The sequence below is a fragment of the Malurus melanocephalus genome, unplaced genomic scaffold (assembly GCF_030028575.1).
Source record: "Malurus melanocephalus ecotype Western Australia unplaced genomic scaffold, MMel_1.1 scaffold_341, whole genome shotgun sequence".
Taxonomy (NCBI): Eukaryota; Metazoa; Chordata; class Aves; order Passeriformes; family Maluridae; genus Malurus; species Malurus melanocephalus.
Genome location: NW_026623573.1, coordinates 591,007 through 612,069, shown reverse-complemented (window position 1 = coordinate 612,069; position 21,063 = coordinate 591,007). Strand labels below are relative to the sequence as shown.

The 21,063-nt window shown below is 43.2% G+C and overlaps 1 protein-coding gene across 2 annotated transcripts in view; it reads right to left on the bottom strand.

Moving 5' to 3' along the window:
• The window catches only part of PHACTR3 (phosphatase and actin regulator 3), a 98,792-nt gene that overhangs the window by 41,759 nt on the left and 35,970 nt on the right, over positions 1-21,063 (bottom strand). For both annotated transcript variants that reach the window (XM_057378126.1, XM_057378127.1), the window contains exons 2-4: positions 5,475-5,636; positions 4,548-4,625; positions 305-487 (exon numbers count right to left, since the gene is read on the bottom strand). In XM_057378126.1, coding sequence (XP_057234109.1) covers positions 305-487; positions 4,548-4,625; positions 5,475-5,636 — 423 coding nt within the window. The remainder of the gene's footprint in view (positions 1-304; positions 488-4,547; positions 4,626-5,474; positions 5,637-21,063) is intronic.

Sequence of the window (21,063 nt, the reverse complement as noted above, 5' to 3'; positions counted from 1 at the left end):
AAGGAATCTTTTTAAGAGAAGCTTATTTTATCTTCACAGCAGCCCCTACTGATAYCAAAGGGGCACCATGCCAAGACTGGATCATCTCATAATTCAACTAATCCCATCATGCCAGGCTTTGTGTAGTTCCAGTTTAGTGGAAGTCTCAAAAACACGGGGTTTAAGTAGTGACCGCTAACCTCATGTAGGGCTGAGCTGAACAAGGTGCTCTGACCCTTTAATGTGCTGACATGTTCAACTCTTCAGCAGATATATTTTTATAACACTTTATAGGTTTTTTTTTAAAACATTTTCTCTCCAATACCTGCATCTTCTTTCAGCTCATCCAAGTGCAGCTCCTCACCAAAGGAGGTCACATTTGTTGTGGCTGCTGTTGTGGTCTCCTGCTGCCCCTCCTCTGAGGCCAGTGCCTGGCACACGGGTGCTGAAGCCTCGCTCTGTGCTGCCCTCGTGGCATCGTCACCAGTGCAGGCTTTGCCTTCAGTATCTAAAACAACAAATCATTTAATCCTAATYAAACCACGAGCAGTGAAAGCTGAAACTCCCTGCTATCCTCAAGAAGAGGGAGTCTCAAATCTGCTTGTACTCAGGGGACTGAGACTTCTCTTAGAGCAACACCCCATCTCTGTTAACCACCTATAATGCAAATCCTCTGGACACCATTTAATACTAAAACCTTCAGTTTTCTCAACGAGGCACCTATTTCTGTGGGCATCCAGCAGCCTWAGAAATGGCCACTGTGCAGGAACAGCAAGGCCATTGTACTCTGGAAGTGGCTGCCATGTGSGAGATGAGCAATGGGTGATCAGAAATCTCTGGAAGAAGGCAATTCTGTGCAGAGCCCGTGGTGCAGCAGATTCCCAGGTCGTGTGACATGTCTGAGTTATGTCAGGCTCYATGCACAACTCGCTGCCATCCAGTGATGCCAGAGCTTCGTGTTCCCCTACTGAGCTGCAGGTTTTTAGCACCATTTTAGTTGCTCAGCTTTGAAAAGTGTGTCCTGTGTGATTGAGCTGATCAGAAATTCAAATCCCTCTTCGTGCAGACCTAGAAACTGCTCCCTTTGCTTACTCTGAAAGATTTTTGTGCCAGTGATCCCTGCAGCTGTATGCATCTTGATGACTGAAGCTTTTCTAGTATTCTCCTATTCAGGCAAGAGTCCTCAGAATACAAACTACCCTTTCACTCCCTCAGAATTTACAAGATCTACATCACTGTTGCAAACCACAGAAAGCCCTCACTTCACTCCCTGGGCAGCTCTCTGTACTGATGGACAGTCCTGCTGTCCACCCCTCACCTCCTGGCTTGTATTTCTCAGCCCTAGACAGTCTCTTCTGGAAGCTCCTGACAGGGCTGTGTTTTCTTGCAATGATATCATTACAWGTTCCTTGAACATTGATTTAAAATAGCAACGTTCACAGTTACCTCTTTTTTATGCTATTTGGACAATCTGCAAGATAATTTCTTGTGCTTTTGGGTGAGGGTATCAGATTTTGGCCCAGAGATGCTGCKGAAGGGATGCAGTATTTTTGCACACTGAGCTCACTCAGTCTGCCTCATAATCACGTTTGGTGAAAAGTTACTGTTCTTAAAATAGCCCTTGCAGTAGCACAGTTGCTATGATACAGGGAAGGGGAGGGGGAAAAAGTTCATTGCCTACATTTCAGCTCATTGTGAAGGCAGCCTGTACATAATCATCGGTGTATGAACCACTGCCCGCGTTGTTTGACAGGCAGCCCTTAGCCCCAGTGCTGTAAGCACAGATAAACCTGATCAGCTCCGTGCTCACAAGGGGAGAAATGTTGGGAGGGGAAGCTCCCTAATTGTGTTSGAGGTAACTCTGCTCTGCATGTTCCTCACATCCTTGGGAAAGCTGCTGACAGCTGTGCCACGCTGAAACTGCAGCCTGAGACAGAGCTCTTTCAGATCCCGGCCCATGGAAAGTGCARTGACTAACGAAGGAATGACGAGCAGAAGACATTCCTGTTGGAAAATTGCTGAGACTCACAACGGTGATGTCCTTGGGCAGGAATGATCAGCTCGTGCYTAGATCAAAGTGGGTGTGCTGCTTTGAGTGGGTCCCAAAAACATGTTTTAGAGATCATTTTGGGATAGAACAAAGCACAGACCTGAGTTCTGTGGGTGAGGAAAGCCCCAGTCCTCAGTATTGCAAGGTAACCAGAAGTGGGGCTGTGATTTTGCTGGGAATTAACCCCACCGTGCCAGACCCTGCCCCATGTAATCTGCACAGTTAAGCTGGTTCCCCAGAGTGAAGCTGTATTTCAGGAGTTTTCCAGGGGCAGTTTGGCATCTGTCTTGGGTGACCTGAGCTGGAGAGAAGGGCACAGATGTGGGCCAGGCCATGCAGTGTCTGGGCAGCCAGGACTGGGGCCTGTGTGAGGAAAAATCGTGGCATAACCTGCCAGGGGACTCATCCCCAACATAAGGACAGAGCAATTCCACCCTGAACTGCTCCCAGAGCACTGCAGATCCTGTGCCAACCCTGTGGAGAGCTCAGGGCCACTTCCAGGGCCATTTCCAAATGCTGCTGACAGACCTTGGGCTATGGGTCTGAGTGGCACCTATTGCAAATGCATGAGGCTGCTCAGGCTGCAGCATCATCCCAGTTGGGCTATTTATGACAGTGAGCTGGAATCAGCTCCCTGGAAGTCGAGTAGAACTTGATGGAATAGAGGGATTTGAGGATTTTCTGTAGTCTTTTAGCACAGTATTGCTGCTTTGACAATTGCAACTTACTGYGTAAATGAGGACTTAGCCTTGAAACTGCTGCCACTTCAGCTCAGTCCAAGTAGGACACTAATCATTTACTGAGAATTATTTGGGTCAATTTTTTATTCCAATTAATAAGCTGCTTCTACTAATATAATAAAAYAACCCTGGAGATTCACAACACTCTGTAAAGAAAAATAACTTGCAGGCAGCTGCAGTGTCCTTCAGCTGACTGTGATCCATTCTTCCCTTTCTGGGCACAGGGAGGCACTGGAAATTTGTGTGATGTTTGTAGGAGCTCCAGGCAGCTTTCCTGCAGACAGGTAAGCAGTYTGCTTGCAGCTATCTATTTAAAAGCACAGCTTGTCATCACACCTCACTGGACTATGTGGATTTATTTAAACCATTTTTGTTTTGTTCAGATGATCTGTCTGCTTGGCATCACATTTTCCTCCCAGCCCCTTYTTTATGCATACAAGAGGTTTATTGATTCTTCATTATTACCTCTTCACGTGCTCTACAGAAGTTTTATTTTACTGTTCTTTTGCAGAGCTGTAGATATGCATTTCCTCAAATTCGTGGATAGGGAACTTTCCTGCTCCTAGTGGAGATGGTGTGTATCCAGTAGTGCTAATATGCTAATAGGACACCCAATTATCTAGAATTATGAGACACACAAAGACTTCAATGGACAGGAATAAAAAATGAGCTTTCTAAGAACTTCCATTCTAGAATTAGCTGATGGTTTGATAGATTATGTAGCATAAAACATAAAATTCATCCAAAAAAAATTGTATTAAAATTGCTTTACTGCCATGGAAAAAAAAAATTCTGTATAAAATGCTGTTTTTCTGCCTCTTCAGTTGCTCAGTTACACTCCAGCAAGGCATCACTGAATATTGTCCCATGGGCTATTTCTAGACATGGCATTTGTTTTATACAAAAGAAACTCAATTAGTACTTTCAAAGAACATAATTTCTATCTGTGAGATTAATCAGACTCAAAAGGCCAGTCTTTCTTCATGACAGTACTTTCTGCTCTAATGTTTTCAAAGTGAAGATRGATTTGGGGGATTTATCTCTGTTTAGGTGGAAATGGCAATTGGGATGTTGTCCATGACACTGGGAGCTCACTTAATCTCACAGAACAGTCACCCACATCTGTGTCCCTTGAGCATTTGTCAGGGCTTTGCAGCAGGGGGGTGTACAAGACCCACGTCCTTTGGAAGTGTTTCTGACACTTTATCTTTCCTTCCATGACTTCTGGTTTGTACCCAGGAAAGCTTTAAAATGACTCCACTAAATGCTTCAGTTTTCCATGGAAATGAAAAGCAGGGAGACTGGCAACATGTTACATCACAAATTTGGTTTTACTGGAAAAAAAAACTGAAAACATCAGATTAGGATCATTTGATGGGATTTGGATCCATAGGTTGTTCATGTTAGCTGACTGCATCTGTATGTTGAAGTTTATATTTATCCAGCTTTAGCTGGATTTCTTGGCAGGAGGATTTAGGGTTTAGAGCAATTACATAAAACATACGTTCCAGTTCAGGCTGCACCACAGATAAACCAAGGGAAGATGGAGTTGCATTCAAGATGGCAAAGCATCAAACATTAAACTCCATGGATTGATTGCAGCAGGGAGGAGCATGAAGGAAGACAAGTTTTAATTCAGATACTGAGTTTTCCTCTCTGTTTGGATTGAAGGTTTTCCTTTTTATTCTACTTGCTTGTTAAGTTTCTGATTTTGCAAATGCATGTTTCCTACTGTCCTGAGAAGTCTCTAAKAAAAAAAATTAAGAATTTTTAGTTACCTTGTTCCATCATCTCCAGCAGGCCTTTCTTAATGAGTTCATCCCGTCCTTGCCGTGCTGTCATCTTCTTCTCCAGCACTGCACAAAGTAGTGGCAAAACACAGCAACAGTTACCAACAGAGCAGTCATGTAATGGGGTGAGAAAGAGGCAAAATGGAAAATCCCAACTATCGCCTGGTTGAAAGAAACTGCAAGGATTTTGTTTTGGAGAGCATGAATTGGTCAGCTGTTTGTGCCTCTTCCTTTGTTCAAATCACCACATGTAAACCTGRGGTTTATGATGTGAGGTGCTGTCAGATCACACTGAGTGCAGAGTAAAGGGGATTTCGGAGCCATGTGCTGTTTAATGTGGCACCTTGGAGCTGCCTTGGATGGTGTCCTTCTCTGGGACACTCCCACAGGATACACAGGGGAATGAAGGGAACTGCACTTAGGAAAATGCACTTAGGAACTGCCATCTTAGGAAAATGCAAGTGAGTTTGTCTCCGTACTGATCTCCTGGAACATCCCTGGAGAGCAGTGAGATGATGCTGTGCTGTGTGCTGGGCTCCTTCCCCGCAGAGACAACTGCTTGAGGGAAAACATTTCACATGCTGCAACTCCCTCCTGTCACTTTTCATAATGTTACTGTGACCTATATAAACTTCACCCCAAATAAAAGGGGTGACAATACTTGGGGCCATAAATGCAGCCCATGTGGAGAAGGAACAGCCTGTGGAAAGCAGTCTGTGGGCATGGCTGTGCTCCATTCCCATATTTTGACCTTTCCTTCTAAATGTACTCTGTTGTATTATGTAGGAAGTTAGCCTGTATGGCCCCTCCTAGCCTTAAATATGAATCTGTCAGAAGCTGAAATCTCTGATTTGGGTTTCACTCAGGTCACCTTCCACGTGTCCCATGTCAGCTTTGCTCTTGTTCTCAGCCTACCTGCAGATGTCTGCTTTAGCTTCTCATTTTTCTTTTTCCGCCACTTCCACGGTTTGAAGATCCGGCCCAGTGTTGCCAGTTTGCTGTTCCTCCTCACTGGTGGAGTTCGAATCCCTGAGACCAAGTAGTCAGAACGCACTGCAGGGGACTGCTCCATCTCATCTGAGAGGGGGAGAGATGAAAAAACTGTTGGACAAAACCCTTCCACAGTGGCTTACAAAGGTGCCCACCAAGGCAATGGGTCACTGCCCCACTAGGGCTGCAGGGAGCTGTCACAGCCTCCTGAAATGTGGAGAGCCCAGAGCTCCTCATGGCTTTAACAAGAGCAGGAGAACTTTAACACATCTGTAAATCAGGCTCATGTGGCCTCCAGTTAATCACATAAATGTGATGTTCATTTAGACAAATGCAGACCTTTATGAAAAGCTGAGGAGAAGTGTGAGAGAGCTCAAATCCCTTCGGGATCCCCAGCTTCCAGTTCTGTTCTTGGGTCACAGGATATTGCTGCCTTTTAAATGAACTCTTCACATGAGCTAACACAGAATACACTGACTTTTGTGAGCCAATGCAAATCTTTTRTAGAAGAATAGTTTGTTTGATATGTGCTACGTAAGTATAATCTTAGAACTATTGTGAAAATTTATTCCTTGAGGAAGMTAAGGGGAAAATTATTTCCCATTTGTCCAGCCAAGCCACAGGAATTCAGAGATAATGCTTCAGCTGGAAAATCAATTGAGGYATTTTTAATAATTTTCCTTGAAAATGCACTGTAAGTTTTGCTAATAGGCAAGTCTTGCATGAAACAATACCCACTGAGTATTCACAGTTGTGTGCCAGCCAGTGCCATGGAGGACAGGGGGACAGTCCCCTAAATGGGGTTATTGATGTCTGTACTGAGATGTCTATTTGAGCACCAATACAGTAATTGTTGAAAGAGAAGCTGCCATCAGAACTGTTACAGAAAGAAGAACTGAACAACAATTTGGATTTTTTTCACAACCAGTTATGATTTAAATCAGCATCGTGAAGCTATGAGCATATGTACATTTCCAAGTAATTTTTCTCTGCAACAACAACATTTATCATAAATTGCTTTATGACTGCAAGATCATACATATCCAGCATCTTCTTAGGCTTTGTTTTTAAGTTAACAGGGTGAAAATGCCTAAATCACAGCATGGAGGTGGGGATTTCCAAGTAAACAGGAAACAATTTTTGGAAGATTATTAAACACAGCAGGCGAATGAACACATTCCTCCTCTTCCATTTAATTTTGAAAATACTGGTAATAGAGATGAATCATTCAGTGGAGACAAACTAAAACCTTGGCTATGTGAACTATCAGAGCAGAGAAAAGCTATAACAATTCCCCACACAYATCATGCGTGCCCTGTGAAATTCTCTTTGTACTGAATTTAGAGCACTTTTTCCTCATTCCACTGAGTTTATCTGGGGGTTYAATGTACAAGAGATTTAAAGTAATAATATTTTTTTGCCTGTGAAAGCGTGATGCCTACCCAAGGTGRTATTTATAATTTACAGTTTGGAGGTCATTATTAAGTTGAGAGCAGAAAATAGCAATGAGCCRTGCACAGAAGGAAGGCAGTGGCCTACAGACCACAGCTGGAGTGCCAAGATATTCTGCTCCTTTCCTAGCAGTGTATTCAAAAATGAGAAGTACCACAGAAATAAGCTTTGAAGAATTAGAGCTGCTCTTGATTACAGCAATAGCAGTGAGAATGGAAAATGGCAGAGTGGATCTCCTATTAATTTGCTATTATGATCACTTTAAAGCTGTAATAGAAACCTCAGAAATAGCATTTTGGTCATTTCTTGTGACACCTCTTGAGTAGAAATAGAACTGTTCATGAAATTAGCTCATCCCAGAAGAGCTGTAGATCAGACTGTGAATCAGAGCCCTGTCCCTGGGAGCTGCAGTGGAGTGGGACAAGCTCAGCTCAGCTGTCCCTGGTCCTTGCTGGTGACACTGCTCTCCTGCTCCTCCCAGGCCAGGAGCTTCTCAAGCATGGAAGTGCAGATTAAATRAGAAGCTGATTTAAAGGAGCACCTTGGCAAGTCACTGACCCTGGTGCAATTCCTTCAGGATGTAGGAGTCTGCAAAGTGGCTTGGACATCACCCACGTGTTTTGTTCAACACTGCCAGCATGAGGTCATTTTACCATTTTGCCAGAAAAGGGATGTACAAAGAACCAGRAAATCATCCAAAACCCAAACCTGGGGGTCTTCAACAATGCTTATGATCCCAGATATTCCCCTAAGAAAGAGAATGGGGAGTAGCACAGAGACACTGAGCATTCCCTGAGTGCCCTGCAGGGATCAGTGCTGCTGTGGTCTCCACCAGTCTTGTCAGCTGGGTTTCTTCCACACCCTTCTGCCCCCCTTGGTTGTGGAAATGCAAGGATTTTGTGCCTTAGACTTTAAATGCAAATGAAACACAGGTGGAAATCAAATGTCAAAGAAGGAATAGCAGCTAAAACAAATGTTCCAGTGGAGGTTTTTGTGGGCTTTTAAACTTTATTAATGTTTCTCATATGGTACATACAGTCCTTAAATCCATTTGYTTATCACCTGGTACATTCTCACCATATGCAGTTTCTATACTGTGCRTTGGGAGAGACGGACACAAATAAAAATAGATAGAGACACAGTAAGACAGATGTCCTGAAGTCATAAATAACAAGGAAACTGTTTCACTGGCAATAAGAATCACAAGAGAGCCCTTGGAGCACCTCATTTCCAGTCAGTTCATTTTCTCCTGGTTGTGGGTTGGCTGCTTGGGAAATCAGAAGTTGACAGCACAAAAAGCAGTTCCCACGTACAGCAGTGAATACTGGAGGAGAAGGCACTCCTAAATATCAGCCAGTTCCTGCAGCCAACAAGCTGCCAAGGCTTGCCAACCCTCCAACCACTCTGTGAAACATTCAGCACATTTTTTTAATCTGCAGTCAATATTTTAATTATGCTAACTGTTCTGTGGAATAATGTGGTTATTTCTCCCAGAGCCTGACAGCCTGGGGCCAGGCCATGCAATTACACAGGGGATGTCTGCAAAATATAAACAGCCAAGAGCCAAATCATGGCTCTCCAAATCAGCGGGGGGAAGTGAGCAGCAGCTTAGCTCGCTGTGCAATGGGGAAGGATGAGGGGCAGTTGTTATCAGGGTTCAGCGAGCACCACTTTAACCCCAGTGCAGCCACCTGACCCTCCCCAGCAAAACCCAGGCCAGGCTGTGCTTGCTCCTCACTGCCCTGCAAGCAGACAGTCCCCAGCCCTGTGGGGCCACAGGAGTTTGCTCTGGCTGAAAATTATACCAGAATTACTTTAAGTTCCTTGCTGTACTCCTTTGAGGGCAAAAATTTCTGTGCTGGAGCTCCAGCCCCAAAACAGACCCCTCACATATCACACACTGCTCGCCTGCTCTGTGTGTGCTGAAGGGTGGAAATGAATGTGGCTGTGCCCCTGCTGCTGATGCTGGGCAAGTATTTCCCCAGTGCTTGCTGGGGTAATTTCTAGGGCTCCTTACAATGGTCCAGTGTGAGAGGTTTAATGTCTGAGACATCCCCAGTCAGAGGAGGGGGCACTGCTGCTCCAAAGTGACGGGCACTGCTCTGCAGTGCAGCTCTGGGCTGCAGAATCAACCAGGCAACAAARAAGAAGCAAACAAACCATAATATTCATTACATTTGGCTCCAGGGTCTGACCCCTCAGAAAGTCTGAGCATCTGTAGCTTCTGTTTACATCAGCAGCAGTTGTGGTGAAAAATACCCCCTTGCTTCCTTCTTTAAAACATTGTGGTGCCATAAATAGACCACTCTTCCTGCAAGKCCCCTCTCTGTGGGAATTGTGCAGKGATTGTGGAGGTTTTCTGGACCCAGGATCTCTCCCATTTACATGTCAAATCCATCCCAGCCAGCCTCCCACAGAAGTGGGGAAAGTTTGCTGGGGTTCTGTGCGTTGTGTCCTGGATGTGTGATGGGAGAGTGCCCTGAGCCAGGGCTGGGGCAGAGGGGATCATGTCTGGGTGATAACAGCATTGTTCAGTTGAGCACTGGGCTCAGTGAGTTGGGTTTGACTTTTCGGGTTTTTCATGATGAGCCAGAGTGTCTGGGTTGCTGATTACAGCAACTGCAGGATGCATTCCACAGGCTGAGGAATGGCAGCTGGGAACATCAGGGATGTTACACTGACCTTGCCATGCAGACAGGCTGCAGGAGGCACAGGGTGTCCTCCAGTGAATGCAGCAAGAAGTTTGTGGGAAGATGAAGGATGCTGCATTTTATTGCACTGGGAATTTTGATAACTTAAATTCACGATAATRAAAGCTGTGCCTTGCTAAATCCTGTGTGTGTACACTGGTAGGAGAAGGACCACTGAAAAATCTGCAACCTGCAGGCAGTTTAAAAATAACACAGCAGACAAGAGCTGCAGGCAAATTTGTAAGGCAGGCGTGCTCTGTTTGCTGATGAATTGGTTTGTAATGCAGCTCTGCATGTTTTCCCCTTTACTGTCATTGCATCTGTCATTGCAACTCGTATATTGAGCTAAAATAGGAAAAAAGGTCCCCTTTGGTCCACTGCAGAGAGTGGAGACAGTGAGTGGAATCAGAATGACCTTTTTGGCTTTTGGGATAGAGGTGTCTTTACCACCACTAACTTTCAGCGTTGCCTGGAATTCGTGACTGCCTCTAAAAAGGATGTGAGGGAGGGTGACCCTGGGGGAGCTCAGCTTTTAAAGGGTTCCTGCCTGCTCTTGGTCAGTCCCAAACTGAGCCAGTAYGTGGGAGGTTACCAAGGCACAGCACTTCCCTCAAGGTGCTCCTTCCTGACAGTTCTTGGGGGKCCTGCAGGGCAGGGAAGGCAGAAAGGGGCTCTTGGTTTCAGAGTGAGGAGTATCCTGAGCATTGTGAAAGAGAATTAGYAGCAGGAACAATCCCCCTTTTCCTCAGTTTAGCACCCTAAAAATGACAGAACTGACCACAGTGACTGAAYATGCAGAATAGGGGTAAGTGACTCGTATCTGGGAGCCTTTGAATGGTTCTGTGTTCCAGAGAAGCAAAATTCAAACTGAAGAGCTTTTTTATTGCACCAGTTAGATGTTTCCTGTGATGGAGCTCTTCCTTGTTCTAAAAATGTTTTCTGTCACCTGCATTTCTGCAGACATGCTCTCTTTCTTGACTCTCYTTGAAAGAGAGCTGCAGCAGAATGTTCCAGTTTGAAGTTTCCATTTCAGTTTTTTGAACATAGAGTATTTTTTTTTTGCAATTTTGAGTGACTGTTAGAAATTAGAAATGAAAATCATAAAGAATAAAATAAGCCTTTTTTTGAACCTGAAATCTATTTACTTTGTGAAGGACTTTGTGTTTGAAGSTGTGAGTTTCAGTATTGTTTTGGCTTGGTTTGGAATAAACTTCYACAGATTTTGTGAAAGAGAAAAGCTAGTTCCTAACAGTTTAGTTATTTAGAAAAGCAAGGTACCTGTAATACATTACTGAACGCAACCATTAGCTGATTTTGGGTGCATAACTGCTTACATTGGTGTGACACATCATATTTGTTAACCAGAAAAACACTGAAATGAAGTAGCCAGAATCACTGGTTTGAGGTGCAAATTGAGGCATTTACCCATCCAGATTTTTTAGGTTTTGTAGGGTCAATGGTGTAAGGAAAAAAAAGCCTTGAATTCTTCTCTCTTATTGCAATCCTTTATGTTCATGATTTCCCGCCGTGGATTTCATCYCTGTGAAAATTGAACCTCACAAGGAGCAGATGGAGAGTGGGCCAGGTTTATCCACATGGCATCTACGTCATTCCCTGAGTTACCTTGGGGGGAAAATCTGGCACAGTAAATTCGTGCAGGCTGCAGACTCATAGAGATCCATGAAAGCAGGGTGAAAATACAAAGATAAATAGCAGAAAGGGAAGTATGGAAACAGCTCTGGGTTCAGCTTCCCCTCAGTAAAGGCTGTGCTCGGGCTCAATCACCTCTCCTTTTGCTGGGTGATATAAATCCTGATTAAGTTTTTATATTTTGTTGCATGAAAATGCAAGTTTACTGTGTAGTCTCCAGAGTCTGRGCTTCCATTTTTACTTCAGTCTCAAAGGTTTTGTCCTTGTTCTGTAATTTTCACTGCTCTTTAGTATGTTAAATTATGATTTAACATTTCTCTCTAATTGAAGGAAATAAAAAAAAAAAAAGCCCAAAATATAGCTTGTGGGTGGTAAGAGGGGGGTGWGCTTGGCAGGAAAGTTTATTTCCATTTTGTCATGCTGAGCCTCCCTTCAAAGTATTTGGATTTTAAAACCAGGTTTCCCTGACATGAATGGGGAAACAGATTAAGCTTATCAAAGGAAAGAGAGCGGGGAAGTGGCAACTCCAGCTAAATCTCTTAGATAAAAATATGCTTTGTATGCTTGAGATCTGTGATTTCTTCCAGAAAATGTTCCTTTGGAAAGTTGACATATCACCTACCAGCATTACCACCAAGTGAGCCAAGGTGCAAAGAAATTAATCAGGAACCTTTCATGCTTTTGGATGGTTGTGTCAARTTCCAACACCACTTGCTGTGATTTACAACGCACAGTGTGACATTAGCAGTTCATTAACAAAATAGGTTTGTCAGTGTTTGCATAAAGGAACCCACAACACCCTTTACCTGGGTAAGAGSGAAGTAACAACAAGAAAAGGAGGCTGATGGAGGATTGCTGTGTAATCGCTGTTAATTCAGTTACCCGAGCCTGTGCAATGTCTACTCTGGAGAGGGGAAGGCTGCCATTTGCAAACCTCTCCCCCAGTGAGAGCTGGCTCAGGCAGCAGAGCAGCATCTCCTCAGATCCACAAAAAATCCATTCAAATAAGATAAAAATCCATTCAAACAGGCACTGCCTCTGCAGAGGGCCAGGAGCCAGACTATGCCCAGCCTGTCCCTCCTGCAGCTGCGAGGCGTTTGTGCCACACACTTTACAAATCCTCTAAGTGTGATGGCATCCTGGAGAGATGCTGTGCTGCAGGACACGGGGAGCCAGCCCCACGAGCACAGGAATGGCTTTTGTTGGGTTTGCCACGCACTCGGAGTAGTGAAGCTGCTGTCTGCACTGCAGGACCAGCCTTTCATCACCTGCAGTTGTTTAATTAGCTGTAGCCTTGCTGCAAACCTGTTGAAAGGATGTTTTTTATAGCATCCTCAGGGAGTCTGCAGACTGAAACACACCCTGGGCTGTCTCCAAGAGGCACCTTCAAATCCCTTCCACTGCAGTTATCCCTGACAGCAGCTGCCAGGGAGGAACATGGAACACCCAGGAAAGCCATCAGTGTCAGGGTGCCATGGTTGCCAGCAGGGACCCACACATGCATCGTTTTTTTCTGGGATTCATGGCCCAGGAGTGACCTGTTTAGAGTTTCTCCATTTTATGGGAATCTGTGTCTGTCAGACATACAATCAGCTCTCACTTCAGAGCTATCCCAAACTTGTCTATTCCAGAATTAATCAAATCCTCATGTCCTATGCACTTTCATGCCCTTGTAATTGCATGCATAATTTCCTTCTTTGCTCGAACACATCCCAGCTCTCTGTTGGTGCTCTGTCACTGTTCAGTGCCACTGCTGCAGATGGAAAACACTCTGTACTCTGTGAAATGAAGAGCATCTCCTTTTGTTTTGTTTTGTTTTCTCCTTTATCACTCCTGCTGCTTCACACTCTTGCTTTTCTCACACYCTTTGGCAACAAATACACATCAGTYCCCAGTCTCTGGTGCACACTCCAGGCCTGSTCTACAGAGCAGGACAGAGATTTGGGGGAAGGAATACTTAGACAACAAAAATCTGACATAAACCAGGACAGCTGCAGGAAGAYGTAGACAGAAAACAGGCACAGTGACCAAATTCAACTTTTGCTGAACGTTATTCATCCAATGGGGCTCCTTGTAAAACTGTTTTAAAGCTACCAGTGATTTATACTCTTGGTTGGTATGTAAATTTTAATGAAACCCTTCTTGGGAGGTCATTTCACCTAATGAATGAATGGTTAAATACTTTCTGGGGATGGTTTGCTCTGCTGGACGTAGCAGTCTGTGAATATGAGACACATGTAGGAAATACTTTAAGGGGAACGAACATTGCTTTTAAAAATGCATTTATTCCACTGTCTACTGGTACTTCTCAACAAGGCAATTTCACTAAATACTCAGCAGTCCCCCAAAGCAAGGTAYCACAAACCCTCTGTTGATCTCAGCACCTTTGAGAAAACACATCTGTGCTTACACACAGAGCAGAGTCAGATGCTACCAAGTCCCCCAGGRTGATGGCACATCTCACCTGTTAAATCCTCCATTAAACATCATCCTTAGCATGGAACTTTCTCAAAGCTCAGACAAGGGCTTTAAAGCACTGATTGAACCAAACTGCACATGCCTTCTAAAATTSAATTCTTCACTGGTCAAGGGCCAAGAGAAATAATTGCTTATCAAATTTACTGTAGTGATTATCACTGTTTGCCTGAACCAAGACCACAATCTATTCCTAATGAGAATGRCAGGATCTTCAGAGCAAGAATAAACATGGAAATTACTCTAAATATATGAAGCTSTTTCTTCTGCAGATCTTGGAATGACTCCATTCCAGGTTGTTTCCTTCTTCTATTAGAGGAACTAGGAAAAACAAACTACTGAGTTGTGATCCTTGGCCTGTGTAAGAAACAGAAAAATAGAGAGACAATGTCCCACATGGCAACAACAAAATGAGAATTTGGCAGGAGAGCAGCAATGTCTGCCCATTAACTCTCTGTGTCACCGAGCAGCCAAGCAGGGAGAACTATGGAAGTAACTGCAATTCCTCTTGCTAATGTGATTTATTGGCTGTGTCTGTATTAGCAAGAAATGCAGTGTTAGAAGTGGGTCTGTGAGCAGCTGGTGCTGAGGACTCAACACCTTCTGSCTGCATTTGTTAAGCAGCAGTGGTGTGATCTTGTGACTCCAACTCGACAGTGAACGAGCTCTTTCCTTAAAGAGTGCAAAGGAAACAAGATTCTTCTCGATAATAAAAATACCAACCAAGCTAAACAACCATCTTTCCAAAAATARACTCCAAAAATAAGAATGGCTGTGTTTTCTTCCACAGGAAGGATAAGGATCATTGTTTGTCTTACTAAATTGCAAGACTCAAAAACCCCTAATCTCACATGCAAATTCATATGAATTGTTGGCACCAAAAGTCACCAACTTTCATCAAGACTCTGGCTCTTAAATTTTTGGTTGAGTGGAAGTCCCCTTGTATTGCATTTTACCCCAYATTAAAGTTTACCTGAAATGTCCTTATATCTCATTTTTCCACTATAAATGCCTATGCCCAGAGTGGCAGGCACCTTCCCAGGGCCTTGCAGCAAAACATTTTAGCATCAATGAAATTTCTATGCGTAAATTAACAGTGGTTATTTCAAAATTCCTACAATGGTGCTGCTGTTGTGACAATAAAGCAAATTTAATGTACAGCTGGATGAGTTTCTTTCAGCTTCTCTTCTAAGGTTCACAGTTTAGTGGAGAAAGGGCTCTGCATTGAACCAGTTGTACTGGTTTTATTAACTGGAGTGATTCTCTTGCAGTTCAGTGCAAGAACTGAGTTTTGTATTCATTTTTTATTTCATAAAAGATTCTTTCCTTGCAAACTAGACAATCGTTGCTTAAAACAAGTTAGAAAATGCATMTTTGTCATCATCACTTATTGAAATGGTTACATTTGAAAGAATGGGAGAGATAACTCTTAAAAACCATTTAAAATTCATGTTCTTTTCAAGGAGAAAACTTGTGGGTTGGTTAGGTTGTACTGCTTCCAACAACTGCAACAGCCACGGAATAAACCTCAGCAATCTACATGGAGATGGTTAAAGCCTCCGGGAGTATTAGGCAATAGTTTGGACAATTTTAATGTTTAATTACTGCAGTGCTTACACCTCAAAGGGAAATACACAGAAGAAGAAACATATTCAAAGCAGGTACAAAGAATGCCAGGAGCTAAACTCAAATGTAAATGATAACTGTTGAGAAATGGGTTCTATATATTAGAAGTCTACTTGCAGCAATGGCATCGAAAAATCTACAGCAGCACTGGTAAAAGTTCCCCACATCTCCCTTTAAGTGCTGGCAGGTTCCCCTCAGTGCCACCATGGGGTTGAGGCGTTGTCCTGCTCCCCCTGGAGCAGCCTGTGGGCCAGACAGGAGAGGATGGAGCAACTCTGAGTTGCACAAGATTTTCCTGCTGACACATTTTCCCATGGTTTTGTCAAGAAAACGCAGTGCTTGGGGCCAGCACAGTGGATGTGGAGCAACTTCCACATGCCCTGGGATAACAAACCCTCTGCACCATGCCCCGTGTACAGACATTGCTGATCACAGTCCTCCTGTGCACATTTTGTCTGAGCAGGTAAGATTGCTCCAGCTCTATGTTTACAGACTTAATTTCTAATATAGTGGGGTAAAAAAAAAGAAGTTGATGAGAATCTACAATTTTGAGGAGTGTCCAGATTACCCTCCTGTTCTGCTGGTCAGGGCTTATGCAAAAGGACAAAATGTAACAACCATTCCTGAAACTAAAGCATGGCAGGAGGCTCTCTCTTTGTACAGAGAAATTTTGTTAATTTTACTGGCCACAAGTTTTAAATTTACTTTTTTTTTTTTTTTTTTTTTTTAACCAACAATCCCAGAGAGCTCCTTGTTCTCCAGCTCTTGATTTTCATTCAGGACATGTTTTTGAGACAGAAACCTCTAATGAGTGTTTTTCTAACATTTGCCTTTCATCAGCAAGAATATTTGACTTTCTTTTCTTGCTTTATTTTTTTATTTCTTTATTTATTGCTTTTTACTCAAAAGGGATAACCAGATCTGTGACAAAACTATCATTTTATAACCACCACATAATATGAACTGAATTTCTATTTCAATGCACGAGGTTTTTATTAAACAAGTAAATAATAGYCTTGTTCATTTCAACCATATCCTGGGCTTGTTTTTATGTCTCAYAAAGCCCAAACAGCTTGGAAAGAAAACCAGTATGGAATATTTTTACCCTGTCTGACCTAAATTTATGTATGTTTTAGTTCTTCCAAGAGAAAGAGAAGTGGAATAACTACTCCCTCTTCTCAGTTTCTYTTCAGCACTCATATTTTAACTGTGTTCTCAGCTGCCTGCATGAGTCATGGAGAGCWGGAAACAAGAACCCCCCACAACACTGTAATAACTGCTTCCTCAGGAGGGAGCCTCTCTGTGTTTTGGGGGATACCACTAAAAAGCCACAAAAATCTCCTGAAAGCTTCCTTTTGCCAGAAACCTCCATGGGACCTAATAGAGAAAGTGACAATAGCTGCAAAAACAGATTATTTATGAGTGTAATAATAACAAAGACATCTGAGGATTTCCATATCACTGTCTTGAAATTCATGTAATTGCTCCCCAGCATTTGCAGAGATTTCAGACTGCTGTTGACTTTGTGGATTGTTCTGTGTAATGATAGTATTGAATTTCACTGGTCTAGGCATAATTTGGATTTGGTCCTGTGATGTTCCAAGAAACTCTGAAATCCACAGGCTTTTATAAGAACTGGGAGGGTGCTCAGTGCTYGCCACACTGATCCACATTATTCCAAAATAATAAGTTCATCCAGTGCCTGTTCCTTCCTATACAGTGTAAGTTACATCCAAACTGAATCTGTTTGAAGCTGCCTATGAAATATTTAGAAACAATGGGGGAAGCTCATGGCAGAAAACCATCCTTCATTCTGAAATGCCATAATTTATTGAGAACAAGCCAGACCCCTCATCCTTTGGTGCATGTCTGGACAGAGCAGAGCACAGCAAACCAGGTCAAGGATCTTGTGCAGTGAGAGGAAAATGAAAGAAAAGTCAACTTAATCATAAACCAAATTCACAGGTGGGTCAAATGGATTCAAAGAGCAAACACACAACAGTAGAACAATGTGAAACAGTTACAGAGGATCTTGGTAYCAAATGTGCCCATCAGCTCTRTGGCATTTATAGGCCTGTGTGATTATTCCTTAGAGTGCCCTGGCTCAGTYATGTGGGCTGGAGYTTCTCTGTCTCTAGCACAGAGCTTCAGCCCTCAGTTCCTGCACAGAAGGTCAGACAAGGAGTTTGTCACACTGAAATCACATCTCCCTAGCAGAGACTCATCCCTTTCTCACTGGGCTATCCTTTCCCTTCCCTATTCACATTCTGTTTCCACACCCGTGTTTTCGCTGTCGTTTCACCTCTGTGCAGGTCTGAGTGCTCATCCTGCAGCCTCCCCTCCCTGCTCAGTGCACTTTGCTGAGCCTCTGCACAGGAACAGYCTGACTTTAATCAAGACTATGCAGGAAAAGCCTTTCTTCTCTGAGAAAGCTTTCAGACATTACAAGTATTCAGGGTTCATTTACAACATTGGGTAATGAAGCAGAGCTAAAAATACCATATGTTCCTTTGACATTGCCCATTCATTGCTACAAATGACTGGAATTTCTGTGACTGCAGAACAAAACATGTTTTATGTTTTTGCTTTTAAGTGAAGCTGTGTGTAAAGCTCTTTGCCACTTGGAACATCCCAGTGTTTTACATAAGAGGATAAAAAGTTTGTTTGGAAAAGGCAGCRAAGCCTGCAGCTTGTTTTCCTCTCATTTTCTTAAATGAATGAGGAGAGATCTTAGAATGTGAGATCACGGGAGTGGAGCTGGCTAAATTTACTCAGTTATCAGAAAATATAGTGAGGAATTTACTGAGACTGCCCTCCAGAGCATCACCTCAGCTTGGCAATTCTCTGCACTGGATAAGCAGAAGTCTTTTCAATCGGCTTCAAGCCTCCTCTGCAATCTCTGWAAATCTGTTTTAACAACAGAATGAGATTATCAAAGCATGATAGAGAACTGACACATAAGGCCAGATTGAAGATGTTTATTTTAAGTCATTTCACATAATCTTATTCACTATATTTTGAACTCAGAGAAAGAGAAAATTTTTTCCCTAGTAATTAAAACTCTGAAGGCGGACACTCTTGCCTGCACAATAAAAGAACTTAGAATATTTTAGAAAGTATTAAAAAAAAACCCTATAAAAACCCTCAACTAATTTCTTCCTTTCAAGTGCTGAAATGATCTAATGCTATTAATAGAAGATTCTTTCTCTGTGGAAAATTTATTCTTCTATTTAAAGCTACTGGGGAAAAGCTTGAAAGAACAAAAAATTATGATTCTGACATCTGGCTATCGGTATAGCCTTTGGATGATGAGTTTAGATTTTGGCTTTAAAATGCACACATTCATTTGGAAATAAGGCAGGATGATAGAAAAGGCATCATTTTTTCACCCCGTTGTATGCCATGGCTACACCCCTGCTAAAAWTTCTCCCAGCTTGTCCCTTAATGATGGGGAAAGCAAATTGGATAATCCCAGATTGACAGCCCTGGAAWCCACAGGTTTTCCTTCACGCCCAAAACCAGGCAGAGCTAATCCAGCAGCAGCAGAACTTCCCCTGGTTGAGCCAAGCCTGAGCCTGACCCAAAATGCCATCACAAGGTGCCCCAAGATTAGCAGAGCAGGTGYTGCTCTGTCCCCATGATCTCCCTGCAGAGGTATGAAATGGATACCAAAGCTKGGATGACATTTCGTGTGGGCAAAGGATGAGAATTCCTGTCACAATAAATCAGCAAACAGAACACCTCCCCAGGAGTTTTGAAGGGACATTTTATACTGGACAGCTCATATCCTGCTTCCAGGCACCTGATCCMTTAGGCTTTACTTCCTTGACATGTGCTGGCACTTGGTGATGTTCTTCACATGCTGACCCTGTGACATTCTAGCGATTCACTCCAGAGTTATGAGAGTTACGTGTCTTGTGCATTCCTGGTGGGATYATGCAGAGATCATATTCACAAACACATATGGGTACGTCACCCAAAACATGTGATTCGTAATAAACACTGTAAAACCTGAATAGAATGCTYCAAGTTGAAAATCAAACACTTCTTTGGATTTTGTCCTTGGTTTAATAAGGAAATGGAGGCAAAATATTTGTAAATTGAACATTGTASTAGAGATCTCTGAGTAAACCAAATCCAATTCTATCTCTGCAGCATTTGCATGGCTGTGAGCTTTAAAATGGAGTGCTAAGCAGCATTCCCCATCAGCAGGGTGTTGGATGGGAGCAATTATATATTTCCATGATGTATGCATGGCATTGAATTAGATACAGCAGCTCAGACTCCCTAGCACAACTTTTCTTYCACAAAATGTATCTTCTTCCCTTAGAAGATACAGACATGACAAGCAGGTCTTGGTTTACAAACTCATGGGCTGGTATCCAATAAATCAAGTTTTAGGGCATTTAGTATCAAATCAAAATGACYATGGTCCCAATGGAACAAAGTGCAGATCCAGTAGAAATTCATTCTGCCTTCTCAAATTATTTAAAATACATTGATCAGTCCACAGTGTTCCTGCAAACTTTTTGCTGGATCAGGTATCATTTCTCTGCACCACTTGCACTTTATGGCTTATCAAGAATTGTCTGTCATCCCCCAGTTGGCATCAATCTGGCATAAAATCACAGAGCTGGCATAAAGTGTATCACAGCTCTGGCTGATTTGACAGAAATATGGTCACTTGCCCATGCCTGATCTGCAGGAAACCTGTCCTGCTGTTAAAAGGCCTCGTGCACAGATCTGGTGTCAGCATCAGCCTCTCATACGACAGCAGAACCTGCTGGGGACAAAAGGTGATGGGAGAGCAAAGGAACATCTCTGCCTGTGCCCAGCCCTGAGCTCRGGGTGACAAAAACGAGACATCACATGGTGCCTCCAGCCCCTGCCACATCATTCTGCTCAGCGACCTCAACTCTCAGCAGCAGCTCCTGCCATGGGAACAGCAAGGAGAGGATTGTGCAGGGCGTGAGCCTCTGCTGTGCAGCTGCAGACAGCAAGGGGATGCAGAACAGCTCTGTTTTCAAAGCAAAACAGACACACTTTCCTCGTGTTCTGTCTTGTGTTTTGGCTTTGGGCTTTTGGTTTATGCACGACAAATCCAGTAGCTGTTCTGTAGTCTGTCTGTCCCTATATATTACATCTATACCATATATAAGCATACACGAAGCATTACACATTGTATTATGTAACTACATGTTGGAACCCTATAAAAAACATCAAGGAGTCTGCTGGTAATGTGGGTTTGATTACAAAACAGCTGCTTCTCATGGAGGTCAGAGTGAGAGAGGGTTTGGGAGCTTGATTTTAGGGTGGYACAGTGAGCACCTGAGATCTTGTAAACCCAACTGAGCTCCTCAGCAGAACCCAGGCTCAGCCTGCCTCGCTCAGCCKGGCTGTTCCTAACCCCTCCTCAATAATGCATCTCATTCATCCCAGCAGYGTGTATGATGACTTTCAAATAAAACAAGATAAGGCATGAGTTAGAAGTTAAATTCTGGCATCTATTACAGWGCTGTCTTACACATTCATATTTCTAATGCTTGAGTGCCTAAACACACAGTGAAAGGGTTGTAAACAAGAGTTAACTGCAGTTCCTGCTAAAGGGTTCTTCAGGTCTC